Source organism: Pterocles gutturalis, unplaced genomic scaffold (assembly GCF_000699245.1).
Source record: "Pterocles gutturalis isolate BGI_N339 unplaced genomic scaffold, ASM69924v1 scaffold51227, whole genome shotgun sequence".
Classification (NCBI taxonomy): Eukaryota; Metazoa; Chordata; class Aves; order Pterocliformes; family Pteroclidae; genus Pterocles; species Pterocles gutturalis.
In genome coordinates, this window is record NW_010114822.1 from 82,177 (window position 1) to 101,821 (window position 19,645).

Genomic DNA, 19,645 nt, shown 5'->3' on the forward strand with positions numbered 1-19,645 from the left:
ATGGCATGCCTGTGTAGTTGTTAATATAAAAAGTAAATACTTGCTATATTGCTTAACATGTTGCACTTTTTTTCTCAGAAAAACCCAGCCCACCAGAAAAACTTGGAGTAACAAATGTCACAAAGGACAGTGTTTCTCTTTCATGGCTAAAACCAGAACATGATGGTGGAAGCAGAATTGTGAGCTACCTCATTGAAGCTCTTGAGAAAGGACAGCAAAAATGGGTTAAGTGTGCAGTTGTAAAGACAACTCATCATGTTGTCCATGGTCTTAAGGAGAATGTTGACTATTTCTTCAGGGTGTCTGCAGAAAACCAAGCTGGTTTAAGTGATCCTAAGGACCTACTGCTCCCTGTTACAGTTAAAGAACAATTAGGTATGTGTCCTGACATGAGACAAAAGTGGATACACATTAAATTGGATTCATATTTAAAAAGAGAGAACATTTTTTTAATGGTTTAAAAAATGTTTTATTTTTCAGAATCTCCCGAGATTGACATGAAGGGCTTCCCTCATAACACTGTGTATATTCGAGCGGGATCAAACCTGAAAGTTGAAATTCCAGTTTCTGGAAAACCAGTGCCAAAAGTGACATTGTCTAGAGATGGTGTTCCACTGAAACCTACCATGAGATTTCACACAGAAACCACTGCAGAAAGTCTTATCATCAACCTTAAAGAAAGTGTGGCTGCTGATGCTGGCAGATATGACATTACCGCTGCCAACTCAAGTGGCACCACAAAATCATTTGTTAATATTGTTGTGCTGGATAGACCAGGTCCTCCTGTTGGTCCTGTTGTCCTTAGCGATATAACTGAACAGAGTGTAACACTCAGATGGCAGCCGCCAGCTTATGATGGTGGAAGTCAAGTTACCAACTATATTGTACTGAAAAGAGAAACAAGTACTGCTGCTTGGTCTGAAGTGTCTGCAACTGTTGCTAGAACTGTTATCAAAGTTATGAAGCTCACAACAGGAGAAGAATACCAATTCCGCATCAAAGCTGAGAACCGCTTTGGCATCAGCGATCACATAGACTCACAATGTGTGGTTGTCAAGCTTCCTTACAGTGAGTAATATGCTTCTCACACTATAGATCAATATTTTAATGCTCTGATGTTGAAAATATAATTTTGTTAACAATTAATCAATTCTTTTGATATCATCAGCTACCCCTGGCCCTCCTTCCACACCATGGGTCACGAATGTCACCCGAGAGAGTATTACTGTTGGATGGCATGAACCAGTAACTAATGGTGGCAGTGCAGTCATTGGATATCACCTGGAAATGAAAGACAGGAATAGCATTTTATGGCAGAAGGCAAACAAGACCCTCATTCGCACAACTCACTTCAAAGTCACCACCATCAGCGCTGGCCTTATCTATGAATTTAGAGTTTATGCAGAAAATGCAGCTGGCATTGGAAAAGCAAGTCATCCTTCTGATCCAGTCCTTGCAATTGATGCTTGTGGTATGTATTCTCTAGAAAAAAAAAAGACATACAAACATTTAAGTAATGATTTATTTTTTTTTTTCCCCTGTGGTATTCTGTCCTGTCCAGTAAGCCAATATCCAAAACAGCTGTTATTCATTAGCAATAATCTTATGTTTCCTACTGCAGAACCACCAAGAAACGTTCGTGTCTCAGATATTTCCAAGACTGCTATCACTCTGTCATGGCAGAAGCCAGCATTTGATGGTGGTAGCAAGATCACTGGATACATTGTAGAAAAACGCGATCTTCCGGATGGCAGATGGACAAAAGCTAGCTTCACCAATGTTATTGAGACTCAGTTCACAGTATCTGGTCTGACACAGAATTCCCGGTATGAATTCCGGGTCTTTGCTAAGAATGCTGTTGGTTCCATTAGTAATCCCTCAGATGTTGTGGGTCCTATCACATGTGTTGACACATACGGTAAGTGTTTTGCAATGATATAATGGTACCCTTTTGTGGTACAAGGAAGCTTAAAGGCAGCACTGTTTTGTAGAACCATAGGCTTTTAAATATGGAAGGCTAGTTTACAGTGATTGATTCAACAAGCTTGAATGACTGCAAGCTATTTGGGCATGACTGCAATGAACATCTTTGGCTATAACTGCATTTTTAAAGTCTTATGGTATCTTTATTCTTTGAGCAACAGAAGTCTGCCCATGCCCCACGGCCAAGGTGATTATAGCTATACATGTGGTTGCCTTTCCTTGGTAGGATCAGTTCTAACTTGTTCTAGGTTTATGATTTAAGTTATACGTGCTATCTTTACTTTGATCTGTATTTACAAAATGCCTGTAACTATTAGCTTAAATAAAGTACTATTATTTTTAGGTTTTTTTAAATACAAGTCTAAAATAAGTATGTTTTTAACTTATTGTTATTTTTTCTTAAGGTGCACCTGAAATCGACGTACCACCAGAATATACAGAAGTGGTGAAATATAAAGCAGGGACTTCACTTAAGCTAAAACTAGGCATCTCAGGCAAGCCTACACCCACAATTGAATGGTTCAAAAATGGTAACGAGCTACAAACCAGTGCACTAGTGACCATTGAAAACACAACAGAACTTGCTTCCATACTCATCAAGGATGCAACTCGACTCAACAGTGGCACCTATGAATTAAAACTGAAGAATGCCATGGGTTCAGCATCAGCCCATGTTCGAGTGCAGATACTTGGTATGTCTGAAGATACAACTGTATTATACTATTAAACAATAATTCAGTAATAAATGCTTAACATCATCTTTCTTCTGCCTTCCACAGACAAGCCAGGACCCCCAGGTGGACCTATACAGTTTAAGACAGTCACTGCTGAAAAGATTACAATAACGTGGGACCCACCAGCAGATGATGGTGGTGCCCCCGTAACACACTATGTTGTTGAAAAGCGGGAGACAAGTCGGGTTGTATGGTCTTTAATTTCTGAAAAACTGGAGGGGTGTATCATAACTACAACAAAACTCATCAAAGGAAATGAATACGTATTTCGTGTCCGTGGTGTGAACAAGTTTGGAGTTGGTGATTCACTGGAGTCTGAACCCGTTATAGCCAAAAATTCATTTGGTAAGAAACATATAAAATAACTTATGCAACTGAATAATCTTGTGTGTTATTTTCAAGTAGTACTGATCTACTGGCATATTTTTTTTTTCACGCAGTTACACCTGGACCACCTAGTGTTCCAGAAGTCACAATGATAACCAAAAATTCTATGACCGTTGTCTGGAATAGGCCCACTGTTGATGGAGGCAGTGAAATATCAGGATATTTTCTTGAGAAGCGTGACAAGAAGAGTCTGAGTTGGTTCAAGGTTACTAAAGAAACCATTCGGGACACCAGACAGAAAGTAACAGGTCTCACTGAAAACAGCGAATATCATTTCCGAGTTTGTGCTGTCAATGCAGCTGGACAAGGTCCTTTCTCTGAAGCTTCTGACTTCTACACAGCCGCAGATCCTATTGGTAAGATACAATGTGCAGTATTTCTAATTGGTTAGAAATCAATGGACAATGAGCAATTAGGATAGGATTGCACCAGTGTAACTGAGGGCAGATTTTATTCCTCTTTATGATTAATTGTAAATATGACTTCTGATTTCTTTTTTTCCCCCTTAAACTATGATTTACAGATAAGCCAGGCTCACCAACAAAGCTGAAGGTTGTGGATACAACCAAGACATCTATCACCCTTGGCTGGATTAAACCTGCTTATGATGGAGGAAGTCCAATTACCAACTATGTGGTGGAGAAAAGGGAAGGTGAAGAGCAAGAATGGACTGTAGTCAGTACTAAGGGAGAAGTGAGAACAACTGAGTATGTGGTATCCCACCTTCAGCCAAGTGTTAATTATTATTTCCGTGTGTCTGCTGTAAATTGTGCTGGACAAGGAGAGCCTATTGAAATGATGGAACCCATTCAAGCTAAAGACATTCTTGGTACTGTACTTTTCAGTGTTTTATCATTTTTCTGTGTCTTGGGTTTTTTTTCAAAACATTTATTGTCTTACATTCCAAGTATGCACTATTAATTTTTACTTATTTCCACAGTGGCACCAGAGATTGATCTGGATGTTGCTCTCCGGACATCTATTGTTGCTAAAGCAGGTGAAGATGTGCAGATAATGATTCCATTCAAAGGAAGACCTCCTCCAACAGTCACATGGAGAAAGGGTGACAAGAATCTTGAGACTGATGAAAGATATATCATCCAGAACACAGAATCATCTACACTACTTACTATTCCTCAAGTTACCCGAAATGATACAGGAAAATATGTTCTTACAATTGAAAATGGAGTTGGAGAAGCAAAATCATCATTTGTGAATGTAAAAGTACTTGACACGCCATCTGCCTGCCAGAAGCTGCAGCTTAAGCATGTTTCTCGTGGCACAGTTACACTGGTATGGGAGCCACCTCTCATTAATGGTGGTTCTGAAATAACAAATTATGTTGTTGAAAAAAGAGATGCTACAAAGAGGGCTTGGTCAACTGTAACAACAAAGTGTTCTCATACCACCTTCAAGCTAACTAACCTGTCAGAGAAGACTGCGTTCTTCTTCCGTGTTCTTGCTGAAAATGAAATTGGACTAGGTGAACCTTGTGAGACATCTGAACCTGTGAAAGCCGCAGACATACCTGGACCTGTAAAAGACCTAGCCATGAAAGACTCTACAAAGACTTCCGTTAAATTGCAGTGGAGCAAACCTGACTATGATGGTGGTAGCATTATATCAGATTATATTATTGAAAAGAAACTGCAGGAAGAAAAAGAATGGACATATGCAGGCACAAGCAAGAGCTGTGAATTTGATGTTGAAAAACTTAAAGAGCTTTCTGTCATGGAATTCAGAGTCTTTGCTAAAAATGAAAAAGGCATGAGCGATGGTGTTACTGTTGGACCCATTACAGTGAAAGAACATATAATAACACCTGAAGCTGACCTTTCTGATATTCCTGGAGGTCAAATTGCCGTAAGAATTGGACATAACCTGCACATTGAATTGCCCTATAAAGGTAAACCTAAGCCATCAATGAGCTGGCTCAAGGACAACCTCCCTCTTAAAGAAACCGAACATCTTCGTTTCAAGAAAACTGAAAATAAGATAACCTTAAGCATCAAGAATGTGAAAAAGGAGCATGGTGGAAAATACACTTTAATTCTCGATAATGTAGTCTGCAGAAAAACATTCACAATCACTGTCATCACTCTTGGTCCTCCATCTAAGCCAAAAGGACCTTTAAGACTAGATGAAATCAAAGCAGATAGTGTAGTTTTGTCATGGGAAGCTCCCGAAGATGATGGAGGAGGAGAAATTACTGGCTACAGTATTGAGAAGAGAGAAACTTCACAAATGAACTGGAAGCTGGTGTGTTCGAGTGCTGCAAGAACAACTTTCAAAGTACCAAACCTTGTTAAAGACACTGAATATCAGTTTAGAGTTCGTGCAGAAAACAGATACGGGGTGAGCCCACCTCTTCTCTCAGCAGATGTTGTGGCAAAGCATCAGTTCAGACCTCCAGGTGCCCCAGGCAAGCCTGTTGTATACAACATAACCGCTGATGGAATGACCATATCTTGGGATGCTCCTGTTTATGATGGTGGTTCAGAGATTATTGGATACCACGTTGAAAAGAAGGAAAGAAACAGTATTTTGTGGCAGAAGGTTAATGTTGCATTAATATCTAGCAGAGAATACAGGATTACTGGACTGCTTGAGGGCCTGGATTACCAGTTCCAAGTATATGCTGAAAACACTGCGGGTCTGAGCCGAGCTAGCGAGCCAAGCAAATTTACTTTGGCAGTCTCTCCAGTGGGTGAGTGGATGATCACTCACTACTCCTAGAAAATTCTAGTCTTGTAGGCTATGGTGAGCAGTAATTAAAATAAATTTTAATTATTTTCCTTTCAGACCCACCTGGTACTCCTGATTACATTGATGTCACCAGGGAAACAGTCACCCTTAAATGGACTCCCCCACTGCGTGATGGAGGCAGTAAGATTGTGGCCTACAGCATTGAGAAACGGCAAGGAAGTGAAGACCGTTGGCTCAGATGTAACTTTACTGATGTCACTGAATGCCAATATACAGTTACAGGACTCAGTTCAGGTGACCGATACGAATTCAGAGTGCTCGCAAGAAACGCTGTTGGTACAATCAGCCCACCTTCACAGTCCTCAGGCTATGTCATGACCAGAGATGAAAATGGTAAGAATTATTTCCTAATATGCTTGTATTTGGGTTCTGAAGCCAGCTAGAGCTTCTGGATATATTGACTGTAAATGGGAGGTCAAGGGGGGAAAGAACATGTGACTTCCATGCCTTCCAGTCAATTCAGAACATTTCTGTTTGCACTCCAAGGTGGGAGGGTCTAAATTAAAGATCTAAATCTAGCAGAAATCCAAAATCAGTTGCTGAAAGGCATGGTACTCTACATTTGTTTTGGATAAGCAGCAGCAGCAAAGTTGAAAAGAAATCATAAACTGTAATATTCTGATGCACTGGATAATTTAGAAATTAAAATGTGCGTCAGGTAGCTTGGCATACTGTAACAGCATATATTAATGGTGGCTTTTACCTATTGTTAATATGATGCACCGTGTGCTTACAGGAAAAACAAGTTTATAGTTCAAATAATAACCGCTTTTTAGAGAATGCTATTTTCTAAGTGAAAGAATTCTATATATTACAATTTTTTTTATAATTAGTACATTAGTACATTAAAAAGAGTATCAGGAAAAAATACTTAGCTATATGGGAATTGAATTATATTTTCCATTTTTAGTTGCTCCAACAATTGAATTTGGCCCTGAGCACTTCGAAGGCCTTACTGTTAAAGCTGGAGAGAGCATTAGACTTAAAGCTCTAATCAAAGGACGTCCAGTACCTAAAGTGACATGGTTTAAGGATGGTAAGGAGATCGAGAAAATAATGAATATAGAAATAACTACAGCTATTGGATATAGTACAATTTTCATTAGAGATGCTACCCGGGATCATCGTGGAGTGTACACAGTAGAAGCCAAAAATGCATCAGGCACTAAACGAGAAGATATTACCTTCAGAGTACAAGGTACTCCACCAAACACTTTCAGCATGCTGTTTCAAAATAGTGTTTTATTCTAAGTGCCAGCAAATTATAATTCTGAACCTTTATAATTGCAGACACACCGGGAAAAGTTGGTGGACCAATACGATTCACAAACATTACTGGAGAAAAAGTTACATTATGGTGGGAGCCTCCAGCTAATGATGGTTGTGCTTCTATTTCCCACTACATAATTGAAAAACGTGAAACCAGCAGGATTGCTTGGGCATTAGTTGAAGATAAATGTGAAGCTTGCAGCTACACTGCACTTAAATTAATTAAGGGCAATGAGTACCAGTTCCGTGTTTCTGCAGTGAACAAATTTGGAGTTGGCAGACCATTGGAGTCTGATCCAGTTACCGCACAAATACCTTACAGTAAGTTTCCACCTCACTCTGTAGAAATAACTGTAGAGTTACCATCCATCTTGTTTTTCTAATGGCATTTTTCTTTTTTTTAGCTCTCCCTGATGCACCAGGAACTCCAGAGCCTACCAATGTAACAGGAGACAGTATCACACTCACATGGGCAAGACCAAAATCAGATGGCGGAAGTGAGATAAATGAGTATATTCTAGAAAGGAGAGAAAAGAAGAGCATGCGTTGGGTTAAAGTATCCAGTAAGAGACCCATTACTGAGAACAGATACAGAGTAACTGGCCTTATTGAAGGCAATGAATATGAATTCCATGTCATGGCTGAAAACGCTGCAGGAGTTGGACCTCCAAGTGACGTTTCAAAGCTGATTAAATGCAGAGAACCAGTCAGCCCACCAAGTGCTCCTAATGTTGTAAAGGTGACAGATACATCAAAGACCAGTGTAACCTTAGAGTGGACCAAGCCAGTTTTTGATGGGGGCATGGAAATAATTGGGTACATCATTGAGATGTGCAAAGCTGATCTCGAAGCATGGCAGAAAGTCAATGCAGAGACTGTTCTTGCTACTAAATACACCGTTGTTGATTTGGAGGCAGGAGGACACTATAAATTCAGAGTCAGTGCTGTCAATGGTGCTGGCAAAGGAGAAAGTTGTGAAGTTCCTGCTTCAGTCCAAACTGTGGACAGGCTTTGTGAACCTGAAATTGATATCGATGCAAACTTCAGGCAAACTCATGTAGTAAGAGCAGGTGCAAGCATTCGTCTATTTATTGCCTTCTCTGGAAGACCTGTTCCTACTGCTGTGTGGTCCAAAGCAGATGCTAATCTTAGCTTGCGTGCTGACATTCAAACAACTGATTCATTCAGCACATTGACTGTGGAGGAATGCAATAGAAATGATGCTGGCAAATATGTCTTTACTGTGGAAAACAACAGTGGAAGTAAGTCTATCACATTTACTGTCAAGGTTTTAGACACGCCTGGTCCACCAGGTCCTATTACATTTAAAGATGTGACTCGAGGATCTATTACTTTAATGTGGGATGCACCTGTTCTGGATGGAGGTTCACGTGTCCACCACTACATTGTGGAAAAAAGGGAAGCAAGCCGTCGTAGCTGGCAAGTGGTGAATTCAAAATGCACTCGACAAATCTTTAAGGTCACTGATCTGGCAGAAGGTGTGCCATATTACTATCGAGTGTCAGCAGAAAATGAGTATGGTGTAGGTGAACCCTGTGAATTAACAGAACCAGTCGTAGCCACAGAAGAACCTGCTCCACCTAAGAGACTAGATATTGTTGATACAACTAAATCTTCTGTAGTTTTAGCTTGGCTTAAACCTGATCATGATGGTGGTAGCCGTGTTACTGGATACCTTCTTGAAATGAAACAAAAAGGATCTGACTCCTGGATTCAAGCTGGACAAACCAAACAACTTACTTTCACTGTTGAAGGCCTTGTGGAGAATACTGAATATGAGTTCCGGGTCAAGGCAAAGAATGATGCTGGCTACAGTGAGCCAAGAGAAGCTTTCTCTTCTGTTATTATTAAGGAGCCACAGATTGAACCAACAGCAGATCTCAGTGAAATAACTAGACAGCTCATAACATGCAAAGCTGGAAGCACCTTTACTATTGATATACCAATCAGTGGCCGTCCTGCTCCAAAAGTGACATGGAAACTTGAGGAGATGAGGCTGAAGGAAACTGAGAGAGTGACCATCAAGACAACAAAAGACAGAACCACACTGACTGTAAAGGACAGTATGAGAGGTGACTCTGGTAAATACTACCTCACACTTGAAAACACTGCTGGTGTGAAAACATTTACTGTCACAGTGGTAGTCATAGGAAGGCCAGGTCCTGTCACTGGCCCAATTGAAATATCATCTGTCTCTGCTGAATCCTGTGTGTTGACCTGGAAAGAACCTGAAGATGATGGTGGCAGTGACATTACGAACTACATAGTAGAGAAGCGTGAGTCTGGCACAACAGCATGGCAGCTGGTAAATTCCAGTGTGAAACGTACACAGATCAAAGTCACTCATCTAACAAAATACCAGGAGTACAGTTTTCGAGTAAGCTCAGAAAACAGATTTGGCGTCAGCAAACCCCTTGAATCAAAAACAGTAGTTGCTGAGCATCCATTCGGTAAGTGAAATGCTTTTCAAAATTTGTTCTGTTCCTCTGAGTTATCTGTAATAACTAACACTTTCCTCCCCATCTTTTTTGTGTTTAGTCCCACCAAGCCCACCTTCAAGACCAGAAGTCTATTCTGTGTCTGCAAATGCTATGGCCATTCGCTGGGAGGAACCCTATCATGATGGTGGCAGCAAAGTCATTGGATATTGGGTTGAAAAGAAAGAGCGCAACACCATCCTTTGGGTGAAGGAAAACAAAGTGCCATGCTGTGAATGCAACTACAAAGTCATGGGATTGGTGGAAGGCCTAGAGTATCAATTCAGAACCTATGCTCTAAATGCTGCAGGTGTTAGCAAAGCTAGTGAAGCTTCCAGACCTGTAGTGGCTCAAAATCCAGTTGGTAAGCATTACTTTTAGACTTATGTTGTTATTTAAGCTAAAATAGAATTGCATTTCTCATTTTTCTGTTCTATTCCTCCAGATCCACCAGGAAGACCAGAAGTAACAGATGTCACCAGATCTACAGTGTCGCTGAGCTGGTCAGCACCTCTTTATGATGGTGGAAGCAAAATTATCGGATATATTATAGAGCGCAAACCATATAACAAATCTGGTGATGGGCGCTGGCTGAAATGCAATTATACCATTGTCTCAGAAAACTTCTTTACTGTGACAGCTCTTAGTGAAGATGAAGCATACGAATTCCGCGTACTAGCAAAGAATGCTGCTGGTGTGATTAGCAAAGGATCTGAATCGACTGGTGCTGTCATTTGCAAAGATGAATACTGTGAGAACTCTTCACTTGAAACAATTAAAAATATAATGTTCTGGTTTTACTACTGTCATATAATTTGGTTTTAATCTCTTGTTCCTTATGACAGCACCACCAAAGGCTGAGTTTGATGCCAGGCTGCAGGGAGAAGTTGTGACCATTAGGGCGGGATCGGATCTTGTTCTTGACGCGGCCGTAGGTGGGAAACCAGAACCAAAAGTCTTCTGGTCCAAAGGTGACAGGGAATTGGAGCTATGTGAAAAGATATCTCTGCAGTACACCAGCAAACGAGCCATTGCAATTATCAAGTTCTGTGACAGAAGTGATAGTGGAAAATATACTCTAACAGTTAAAAACGCCAGTGGGATGAAACAAATTTCTGTTCTTGTCAAAGTGCTTGGTATGTATCCCATGATTAATATTCAAACTTAGTATACTAAAAAACCCACATACTTTTAAATAAGAATGAGAGGCTTTTCCTTAGCTGATAATAGCAATACTTGTTTTCCTCTCTACTCAGATTCACCAGGTCCATGTGCAGGCAAAATCACTGTTAGCAGAGTAACAGAAGAAAAATGTACTCTGGCATGGAACATTCCTGAGGAAGATGGAGGTGCACAAATCACTCACTATATCGTAGAAAGGCGTGAAACCAGCAGACTTCACTGGGTTATTGTTGAGGCTGAATGCCAGACTTTATCATGTGTGGTAACGAAACTTATAAAAAATAATGAATACATCTTCCGTGTGAGAGCTGTCAACAAATATGGACCAGGTGTTCCACTTGAAACAGGACCTGTCATTGCCAGGAATGCTTTCAGTGAGTGTTAATACCTTCCATTCTGCATCAGAATTTGTTGAATATTTCTCATAGATAAACAATTTTCTAAAAAATAATTATTTTTTTCACCTTTAAAAAAAAAATCAGCTATCCCAACACAACCTGGTGCTCCTGAAGAAGTGAGTGTTGGCAAGGAACATATCATTATTCAGTGGACGAAACCAGAATCAGATGGTGGCAGTGAGATTAAGGACTATCTTGTGGACAAACGTGAGAGGAAAAGTCTTCGCTGGACACGAGTGAACAGAGATTACACTGTTTATGATACCAGACTGAAAGTCACTGGTCTCATGGAAGGCAGCCAGTACCAGTTCCGCGTCACTGCAGTGAATGCTGCTGGGAACAGTGAGCCTAGTGAAGCTTCACAATACATGTTATGTAAAGAACCATCATGTAAGTTATCACATCTAAAACATATTTTAATGTTTACTTATAGTAATGGAACATAAAAGAAGCATGACCAACAGGTCGAGGGAGGCGATTCTCCCCCTCAACTCTGCTCTCGTGAGACCCCACCTGGAGTACTCTGTCCAGGTCTGGAGTCCTCAGCAAAGGAAGGACACGGACCTGTTGGAGCAGGTCCAGAGGAAAGCCACAAAGATGGTCAGAGGGCTGGAGCACCTCCCCTATGAGGACAGGCTGAAAGAGTTGGGGTTGTTTAGCCTGGAGAAGAGAAGGCTCAAAAAAAACATTCCTGCAGGCCTGCAGGAGAGATGGGGAGGGACTCTTGATCAGGAAGTGTAGCAATAGGATGAGGGGTAGCAGTTGTAAACTGAAAAAGAGTAGATTTAGATTAGATATTAGGAAGAAATTTTTTTACTGTGACAGTGGTGAGATACTGGAACAGGCTGCCCAGGGACGTTGTGGATGGCCCACCCCCGGGGGGGGTGTGTTCAAGGCCAGGCTGGATGAGGCTTTGAGCAACCGTCTAGTAGGAGGTGTCCCTGCCCATGGCAGGGGGGCTAGAACTTGATGATCTTTAAGGTCTTTTCCAAGCCAAACCATTCTATGATTCTATAATAAACCCATGTTGACACTTTGACTAAGATACCCAAAACCACATATGATCTCACTGACCTAGCTTGTATTAGAACAAGCCTAAAAGCAGTTATAGTTAATTTTAAAGGCATTTTCTGGCATTAGCTGTTTGGAAATTGTTTTTAACTGTAAAACATTGCCTGCACCAATGTGAAATGCATTTTCTTCTTTTTCAAAGATACTCCTGCACCACCTTCAGCTCCAAGAGTTGTGGATACTACCAAGCACAGCATAAGTTTAGTATGGTCAAAGCCCACATATGACGGTGGTGCTGACATCTTAGGCTATGTTCTTGAAATGAAAGAAGAAGGTACTGAACAGTGGTATAGACCACATACAACTGCCACTCTGAGGAACGCTGAGTTCACTGTGACTGGGCTTAAAACAACACAGAAATACCAATTCAGAGTTGCTGCTACAAACGTGAACGGTATGAGTGAATTTAGTGAATCATCAGCAGAAATAGAAGCTGTGGAAAGAATAGGTAATTTGAAGACTTAATATATATTTTAAGGAATAATTATATTTTCCTTTAGAACTACTAAAAGATTAATTAATTCCATGTTTTTTACACCCTTCATCAGAAATACCTGAGCTTGAGCTTGCTGATGATCTGAAGAAGACAGTTACAGTCAGAGCTGGTGGTTCCCTGCGCCTAATGGTCTCTGTATCTGGCAGACCTGCTCCCATAATCACATGGAACAAGGAAGGTGTTGACCTTGTAAGTCGAGGTATTATTGATACAACAGACAGCTACACTCTGCTTATTGTGGATAAAGTTAATCGGTATGACGCTGGAAAATACATCATTGAGGCTGAAAATCAATCAGGAAAAAAATCTTCAACTATTTCTGTAAAAGTGTATGGTAAGTACGGCTGCAATTGTATATGGGCATTACATCACTCATAATGCATGTTGCTCAGGAATAAGAGTGTCATTAATTTCCAACAGAAGTTTGTAATTTAAAAAAACATGAGAACGTTAGGAAGTCAGAGAAACAATCTAATCCAAAGGAAAATACATAGTTTCTAAAACTGTGCTAGTTTATAAATCAAATAGCAGTGTTGGGTTTTTTTAATGCAGCATCAGTCATTGACTGTAAAAGGAAAGGAAAAAATAAGGATTCCAAAAAAAAAAGCAAAAACAACTCTCTGTTTTGTTTTGTTTTAGATACACCTGGTCCACCAGCTGCAGTTAGAATTAAGGAAGTATCAAAAGATTCTGTAACACTTACTTGGGATATTCCAACCATTGATGGTGGAGCCCCAGTCAACAATTATATAATTGAGAAACGTGAAGCTTCCATGAGAGCTTACAAGACTGTCACTACCAAATGCAGCAAGACATTTTATAGAGTTACTGGACTTCTAGAAGGAGCTTTGTATTATTTCAGAGTACTACCAGAAAATATTTACGGCATTGGAGAAGCTTGTGAAACAGCTGATGCAGTACTAGTATCCGATGTCCCCATGGTACCACAAAAACTCGAAGTGATTGACACCACTAAATCAACTGTAACTCTTGCATGGGAGAAACCACCACATGACGGTGGCAGCAGATTGACTGGCTATGTTATTGAGGCTAGCAAAGCTGGAACAGAAAGGTGGTTGAAGGTAGTGACACTGAAGCCTACTGTCTACGAGCATACAATTATCTCTCTCAATGAAGGTGAACAGTACTTGTTCAGGGTCAGAGCACAGAATCAGAAGGGTGTGTCAGAACCACGAGAGATTGTCACAGCAGTGACAGTACAAGATCAAAAAGGTAGGTATCTACTGTTAAAAATAAGAGGGTGAAGTTTACATCAAATGAATGGAATGTGATATTTATAAAATGGATATTTATAATATCAATTATTTGCTTTTCTTAGTTCTACCAATAATTGACTTCACTGGAATACCTCAGAAGACAATACATGTACCTGCTGGCAAGCCCATTGAGTTAGCCATCCCAATTGAAGGACGACCACCTCCAGCTGCATCTTGGTTCTTTGCTGGTTCTAAACTAAAAGAATCAGAACGCATCAAAATGGAGACTGTTGCCAAAATGGCTAAATTAACTGTGCGTGAGACCACCATACATGACACTGGAGAGTATACACTTGAACTGAAGAACACAACTGGAACAGTTACTGGTACAATAAAGGTTATAATCCTTGGTAAGGATTTATGAAAATAATTGTCCATGGTCTTTTTCCATCTGAACTTTGTTACATCAGCAATACGATGCCTTTCCTCCACATTTTTTTTTTTGTCTTTTAATTTTCTTTTTTTTCTAGACAAACCTGGACCACCTGTTGGACCTATTCGAATTGATGAAGTTGATGCAAATTATGTAACCATCTCCTGGGAGCCACCTGAGCTGGATGGTGGAGCTACCCTTAGCGGCTACGTGGTAGAACAGCGCGATGCTCACCGTCCTGGATGGCTGCCAGTTTCAGAGTCAGTAACCAGGACAACATTTAAGTTCACCAGACTTGTTGAAGGTGCAGAATATGTGTTCCGTGTGGCTGCTACAAACCGCTTTGGAATTGGATCTTACCTGCAGTCTGAAATTATAGAATGCAAGAGCAGAATCCGTAAGTCTGAGTTTTTGCTTATTCTCCACCTTTAAAAGTATAAATATATATTTCAATGGGCTTATACATACACACATAGATATTTCTAGATGTTACTACTTCCTTTCGCCAAATAAAATGGTACATTATGATGCATAGTAGTCTTGTTATATTTCCAGAGAAAAATGCCATCTGTAAATTTATATAGGTATTATAAATGCACTGCACAGAACTTGGATGGTAAACTTGGATTTTCTGCTCAGGTCTACCATTAGCCTTAAAAATTGCTTTACCCCATTACAAAAACAGGAGTATTTCACTGACCTAGTTTGTAAAGTACTTTGATATCTGCTGATAAAGAGAGTTTGAGACGACATTAATATTACATTGTAATTCACAATATGTTGAATGTTATTAATGTGTAGAATCATTTGATACTTTCTTCACTAATTCTGTGTTATGCTTTTACAGGTATTCCTGGTCCTCCTGGTACTCCAGAAGTGTTTGATATCTCTCGAGATGGCATGACATTAACTTGGTATCCTCCAGAAGATGATGGTGACTCACAGATTACTGGTTATATTGTGGAACGCAAAGAAGTTAGAGCAGATAGATGGATTCGTGTAAATAAAGTTCCAGTCACTATGACTCGTTACCGTTCCACTGGGTTGGTTGAAGGATTAGAATATGAACACCGAGTCACAGCAGTCAATGCCAGAGGCTCTGGGAAACCCAGCCGTCCTTCCAAGTCTGCTGTTGCCAGAGATCCAATTGGTAAGTAATTTCCTACATACATTAAGCACATTGTGGCAGAAGGGAATGACACTAGTAAAATTTACTCTTTTTCCTAATTTGGAAATTTATCTGGATGTATTAACAAATGAGATTCTTACTGGAGAAAACAAAGAAAATATTAGTGAAAATCTTTCATTCTTAGTTTTGCTGTATAAATCCTATAGACTTAATACAGATCATATGTTGCAAGTTAGCATTTGTTACATCTTTTAAATATTCATAAAAAAGATCCCACGACCTCCCCATCTGATCTTCTCTTCCAGCTCCTCCTGGTAAACCTCAGAATCCAAGAGTCACTGATACTACAAGAACATCCGTCTCCCTGGCTTGGAGTCCACCAGAAGATGAAGGTGGTTCTAAAGTCACTGGCTACTTAATTGAGATGCAGAAGGTTGATCAAGTTGAATGGACCAAATGCAATACCACGCCAACCAAGATTCGTGACTACACCTTGACACATCTTCCCCAGGGTGCAGAGTACAGATTCCGTGTGCTAGCCTGTAATGCTGGTGGGCCAGGAGAACCTGCTGAAGTGCCAGGAACAGTTAAAATAACAGAAATGCTCGGTAAGACACTTCAAGTCTTAACTCTCTTTGAAAGTTGTCCTAAAAAAATATTTACCTAAAGCAGGTATGATATAATCTGTAAAACAGACATAGCATGACATGTGAATTTTGTTTACAGAATATCCTGACTACGAACTTGATGAAAAATACCAGGAAGGTCTAATGGTGAGACAAGGTGGAGTTATCAGGCTTACAATACCCATTAAGGGTAAGCCCATCCCGATATGTAAATGGACAAAAGAAGGACACGACATCAGCAAGAGGGCCATGATTGCGACTTCTGACACTCACACAGAACTTGTGATCAAAGATGCAGAAAGAGAAGATTCAGGCACCTATGATTTGGTACTTGAAAACAAGTGTGGCAAAAAAGCTGTTTATATTAAAGTCAGAGTGATTGGCATTCCAAATCCACCAGAAGGGCCACTTGAGTATGATGCAATACAAGCTCGTTCTGTCAGAGTAAGCTGGAGACCTCCTACAGATGATGGTGGTGCAGATATCCTAGGTTATATTGTTGAGAGACGAGAAGTACCAAAGACTGCCTGGTACACTGTTGACTCTAGAGTGAAAGGGACGTCTTTAGTGGTGAAAGGGCTCAAAGAAAATGTGGAATATCACTTCCGTGTTTCTGCTGAAAACCATTTCGGTATTAGCAAATCTCTCAAATCTGAAGAACCAGCAGTACCAAAGACACCCCTAAGTAAGTCCCCCTTTAAACTTTTTTAAAAAATAATTTTTAATTACTACATTACGGGTGCAATAGTATATGCAAATATTTTAATGCTACGTCACTATTTTTTCTACTATTTTTGTTATTATAATTATTAACAGATCCTCCAGAGCCTCCAAACAACCCACCAGAAGTGCTTGATGTTACAAAGAGTTCTGTCAACTTGTCCTGGGCCAGACCTAAAGATGACGGTGGTTCTCGTGTAACTGGCTACTACATTGAACGTAAAGAGACATCTACAGAAAAATGGGTCCGGCATAATAAGACACAGATTACCACTACAATGTACACAGTTACAGGACTTGTTCCAGATGCTGAATATCAATTCCGTATCATTGCTCAAAATGACATTGGTGAAAGTGAAGCAAGTCCTGCTTCTGAACCAGTTGTATGCAAGGATCCATTTGGTAAGAAAATGTTTGCGTTAACAGATCTTTTGAAAAGTGACTTAGTGACATTTACAGAGGAATTTATTTTCTGTATTTATTTTAATTTTCAGACAAACCAAGCCAACCTGGAGAAATTGAGATCACTTCTATATCTAAGGACAGCATTACCTTAGAATGGGAACGACCTGAAAGTGATGGTGGCAAAGAGATCCTTGGCTATTGGGTTGAATATCGCCAGTCTGGAGAAAGCACCTGGAAAAAATGCAATAAAGAACGCATCAAGGACAGGCAGTTTACAGTAGGAGGTTTACTAGAGGCTACAGAATATGAGTTCCGTGTTTTTGCAGAAAACCAGACTGGCCTCAGCAGACCTCGAAGGACTGCTATGGCAGTGAAAACTAAATTAACGTGTAAGGAAAAATATATTGTCATACTTGGTGTGATATTGTTGTGATTTGCAGTGTCATAAACGACAGTGCTGCACTTAATATGCTGCCTATTTGTTTTATGTTATTTGCCAACATGACTGTCCTAAAGAAGTCTTTCAAGTATGAGGCACAATTATAAATTAAAATTAATCTCCAGTGATATAGTAATAGAGGAAAACATCATAGTAATCTTCATAATTTTTTTTTTCTTTGTCGTAGCTGGAGAAGCACCTGCCATAAAAAAAGAAATCCAGGATGTTACAACTAAACTGGGTGAAGCAGGTCAGCTGACATGCCAGATTATCGGGAGACCTTTGCCTGATATTAAATGGTACCGCTTCGGCAAAGAACTGGTGCAAAGCCGAAAATACAAAATGTCATCTGATGGACGCAACCATACACTGACAGTAATAACAGATGAACAGGAGGATGAAGGTCTCTACACTTGTACGGCTACCAATGATGTCGGAGAAATTGAAACTAGTGGCAAGCTGTTATTGCAGGCTCCTCCTCAGTTCCACCCTGGCTTCCCATTGAAAGAGAAATACTATGCAGGTGCAGGTGGCACCCTCCGCCTTCATGTTGTGTATATTGGCCGACCAGTACCAGCAATAACTTGGTTCCATGGCAACAAACCTTTGAGAGGATCAGAAACAGTTACTATTGAAAACACAGAGCATTATACTCATCTTGCTATTAAGAATGTCCAGCATAAGACTCATGCTGGGAAGTACAAAGTGCAACTCAGTAACACATTTGGGACGGTTGACACTGTACTTAATGTGGAAATACAAGGTAATTAATTTTATCCTCAGTATTTTACTGGAAGATTTTTATCAAATATTTACTGGCAAAAGAACTAAAAATATTGTGCTTTTTCTTTTACAGATAAGCCAGATAAACCAGAAGGGCCAATTGTTATAGAGTCTATACTGAAGAACTCTGTGGTGATAAGCTGGAAATCACCAGAGGATGATGGAGGTGCTATGATAACCAATTACATCATAGAGAAACGTGAAGCCAAGGAAGGAGCAGAATGGCAACTTGTATCTTCAAGCATTTCAGGCACAACCTGTAGAATTGTTAACCTAACTGAAAATGCAGGCTACTATTTCCGTGTTTCTGCTCAGAATACATATGGCATTAGTGAAGCACTGGAGGTTTCATCAGTTGTTGTTATGAAGCCTCCATTTGGTAAGTGGACACCAAAATATCAATTTCTGTATGCCCCTGTAATTACTAAGGCAAGCTCACTTCAGTTTTTAAACCTTTTTATTCTTTACAGAAAAACCAGGACAACCTGGTCAGCCAGTAGCAAGTGCTGTCACGAAAGATTCTTGTGTTGTCTCATGGAAGCCACCTGCAAGTGATGGTGGCGCAAAGATTAGAACTTATTACCTTGAGAAGCGTGAGAAAAAACAAAACAAGTGGATTTCTGTGACAACAGATGAAATTCGTGAAACCGTCTATTCTGTGAAAGATCTTATTGAAGGTCTTGAATATGAGTTCCGTGTAAAATGTGAAAATCTTGGTGGTGAAAGTGAGTGGAGTGAGGTATCACAACCAGTCATTCCAAAATCTGATGTACCAATTCAAGCTCCACATTTCAAGGAGGAATTAAGGAATCTGAATGTGAAATTTCAAGCTAATGCCACATTTGTCTGCAAAGTCACTGGTCATCCTAAACCAATTGTCAAGTGGTACAGACAGGGCAAAGAAATCATGCCAGATGGTGAAAAGATCAAGATACAGGAATTCAAGGGTGGATATCACCAGCTGGTAATCACAAATGTAACTGATGATGATGCCACAGTATATCAAGTTAGAGCCACCAACCAAGGAGGATCTGTGTCTGGCACTGCCTCTTTGGACGTTGAAGGTAAATGAAGGGTCTTGATTCCTAAGACAAATACTTTTTCAGCTT

The 19,645-nt window shown here is 40.1% G+C and overlaps 1 protein-coding gene across 1 annotated transcript in view; it reads left to right on the plus strand.

Annotated features, from left to right (window-relative positions):
- The window catches only part of LOC104462808 (titin-like), a 110,036-nt gene that overhangs the window by 81,495 nt on the left and 8,896 nt on the right, over window positions 1-19,645 (plus strand). The window contains 31 exon segments of the mRNA XM_010074919.1: window positions 79-375; window positions 481-1,068; window positions 1,169-1,471; window positions 1,622-1,918; window positions 2,388-2,675; window positions 2,763-3,062; window positions 3,158-3,460; window positions 3,628-3,933; window positions 4,045-5,811; window positions 5,907-6,203; window positions 6,781-7,068; window positions 7,161-7,460; window positions 7,544-9,610; window positions 9,699-10,001; window positions 10,083-10,388; window positions 10,483-10,773; window positions 10,894-11,193; window positions 11,302-11,607; window positions 12,431-12,736; window positions 12,837-13,118; window positions 13,424-14,017; window positions 14,124-14,411; window positions 14,532-14,831; window positions 15,282-15,584; window positions 15,869-16,171; window positions 16,290-16,874; window positions 17,006-17,311; window positions 17,404-17,703; window positions 17,941-18,516; window positions 18,610-18,915; window positions 19,007-19,600. Of these exon segments, the coding sequence (XP_010073221.1) occupies window positions 79-375; window positions 481-1,068; window positions 1,169-1,471; window positions 1,622-1,918; window positions 2,388-2,675; window positions 2,763-3,062; window positions 3,158-3,460; window positions 3,628-3,933; window positions 4,045-5,811; window positions 5,907-6,203; window positions 6,781-7,068; window positions 7,161-7,460; window positions 7,544-9,610; window positions 9,699-10,001; window positions 10,083-10,388; window positions 10,483-10,773; window positions 10,894-11,193; window positions 11,302-11,607; window positions 12,431-12,736; window positions 12,837-13,118; window positions 13,424-14,017; window positions 14,124-14,411; window positions 14,532-14,831; window positions 15,282-15,584; window positions 15,869-16,171; window positions 16,290-16,874; window positions 17,006-17,311; window positions 17,404-17,703; window positions 17,941-18,516; window positions 18,610-18,915; window positions 19,007-19,600 (13,950 nt within the window).